At 58.8% G+C, this 2,006-nt stretch overlaps 1 protein-coding gene across 1 annotated transcript; it reads right to left on the bottom strand.

Annotated features, from left to right (window-relative positions):
- Positions 1–426: 426 nt before the first annotated feature.
- On the bottom strand, positions 427–1,453 carry LOC124653324 (epoxide hydrolase A-like). The gene is made up of 3 exons (XM_047192393.1): positions 1,193–1,453; positions 735–970; positions 427–664 (listed from the first exon to the last, which is right to left on the bottom strand). Exons 1-3 carry the CDS (start codon positions 1,451–1,453, stop codon positions 427–429), a joined length of 735 nt encoding a protein of 244 aa, XP_047048349.1.
- Between the last annotated feature and the right edge of the window lie 553 nt (positions 1,454–2,006).

The raw sequence follows: 2,006 nt of genomic DNA, 5'->3' as shown, positions 1-2,006 counted from the left end.
TGTTAGCCTGTCGTCGAGTTGTACTGCTAGCTAAGGAGCAGGAGGTGTCGAGGTTACTCTTGGAGACGGACTGTCAAAGTGCGGTTGCCAAATTGTCGAACGGAGAGCTGGATCGTTCAGTTCATGGGCCCCTGGTTGAAGATATCAAGGAAATCCTGCGGGACTTCGTGGAGGCTTCGGTGAAACACGTGCGGTGCTCAAGCAATGAAGCTGCGCATAAGTTAGCTAAGGATGGCTGCGCAAATAAAGTGTGTAATACCAGGGTAGGGTGTGCTCATGCTTGTATTGCGAACCTGTTAATTGGTGACCCGTTGTGGAGTAATGAAATGATAGCCATTTGATCTAAAAAAAGAAGAAGTGAAACTATTGACAGCAAGTTGTGAAGTTAACATCTTACATGTAAGCGCAAATATTTTAAAAACAATTCTAGAACTTTTTGAAGAAATTGTATATGTGCTCGGTCACCTCCTCCGCCTTCTGCAGGTGTATGTACTGCCCGCCGCCGGGGATCACCACCACCTCCTCCAGCCCCGGCACGTCGCGCTTGAGGCCGCCCTTGAGTATGTACTCCTGTGCGCCCGTGGCCATTGCTTTCTCCCCCGCCAAGAACTTGGTGGGCACCATTACCTTGGCCGCCGTCCAAGGCGCCGTCAGCTCCCAGTTCCTACACAGAAAAATCCTCTCAGGGAAATCTGAAACTAGACCTAAACTACTAGATTTATTCTTCTTCTTACAGATCGATGCAGCGGGCGGCGTTCATGGCGCCGGAGAATCCAGTCTTATCGAAGATGGCGGTGACGTGGCCGACGTACTCCTCGGAGAGCCACGGAGGCAGAGGAATGTCGTCCTCCGTCGAGCCCCACCACTCTTTGGAGAACATGGTCGCGCTGGCGTCAAGGGTCGTCATGAGCTTCTTGATAACGAATCTGCTGCCCATCCGTCCGAACTCCGCCTCCATGGCGCCAGCCTCCTGCATTCGTACGAGATAGTGTCCTTCGCCGGCGCCGTAGATCCGCCGGAACGCCTCCAGCGGCCTCTCGACGGGGTTGCGCGGCAAGAAGGCAACACTCATATTCACCATTGCGCGCACCCGTTCGGGCCGGAACGTGCACAGCTGCCATGACACCAGTGCTCCCCGCCCTTGACCCACCACGAACACCTCCGGAAGGGACAAGGCGTCGAGAAGGCCCACCATGTCGCCGACGAGGTGGAAGACGGTGTAGGATGAAGGGCAGGACGGGGCGGAGGAGTCACCGTAGCCGCGGATGTCGGGGGCTAAGCAGCGGTAGCCGCGCCGGGAGAGGGACATGAGCTGGTTGTGCCATGAGCACCACAACTGCATGAAGCCGTGGAGGAAGAGGATCGTACCTGCAGCACCATCTCCGGCCATCGCGACGTGGATCTTGATGCCGTTGACCTCCAACGTCTGGTGGGTGACTCCCTCCATGGTCATTGCTGTTGCCATCTCAACTTATGTGTGAGTGTATGTGAGAGTGATGTGATTGTAAACACCACTTAGACACTTAATTAGGCTACCACGGGAAGCAGAGCAAGAGCAGATGACAGGTCCGTGCCGTGGCGTCCTGGCCGGCGAGAATTGGAGTTGGAGTACAAGTGAAGCTAGCCTGCAACGAGACTAAGTCAACCATGTAACAAGGGAACCCTCCCCCGGGTGGCGGCGCCGCGCCACTCCGGGGAGCCCTCCTCACCGGCCCTCCCGCCCCCTCCCTCCCCTCGCCGCCGCCGCCGGAGATGTCGCCGGGCAAAGCCCGTGTGGCATGGCGGTGGCGGGGGCTTCAGATGGTCGCGATCATGGGGGATGGGGGCGGCGCTCCTGATCCCTTGTGGTGGTGGTGGTGCGCGGCATCGGCGGCCGGAAGGCGAGGCGGCGGCGGTGGTGGCGTGGCCGGATCTTGCCCCCGGGGCCCGGAGGCGGTTGTGCTGCTACGCCTTCTCCTCCGCGCGACGGGCTGCTCCGCCCGCATCACATGGGAGACGGGCGGCGG

The sequence above is a fragment of the Lolium rigidum genome, chromosome 5, assembly GCF_022539505.1.
Source record: "Lolium rigidum isolate FL_2022 chromosome 5, APGP_CSIRO_Lrig_0.1, whole genome shotgun sequence".
Lineage (NCBI taxonomy): Eukaryota > Viridiplantae > Streptophyta > Magnoliopsida > Poales > Poaceae > Lolium > Lolium rigidum.
This window is presented reverse-complemented; position numbering and strand designations above follow the sequence as displayed.

What these genes read in the sequence shown, in the direction of transcription:
- LOC124653324 (XM_047192393.1), bottom strand. Translation starts at nt 1,453, where the DNA reads ATGACCATGGAGGGAGTCACCCACCAGACGTTGGAGGTCAACGGCATC. An exon ending in TCCACCTCGTCGGCGACATG is followed by an intron (nt 971 to 1,192) that starts GTGGGCCTTCTC and finishes GTACGAATGCAG; the next exon opens with GAGGCTGGCGCCATGGAGGC. An exon ending in GCCGCCCGCTGCATCGATCT is followed by an intron (nt 665 to 734) that starts GTAAGAAGAAGA and finishes TTTTCTGTGTAG; the next exon opens with GAACTGGGAGCTGACGGCGC.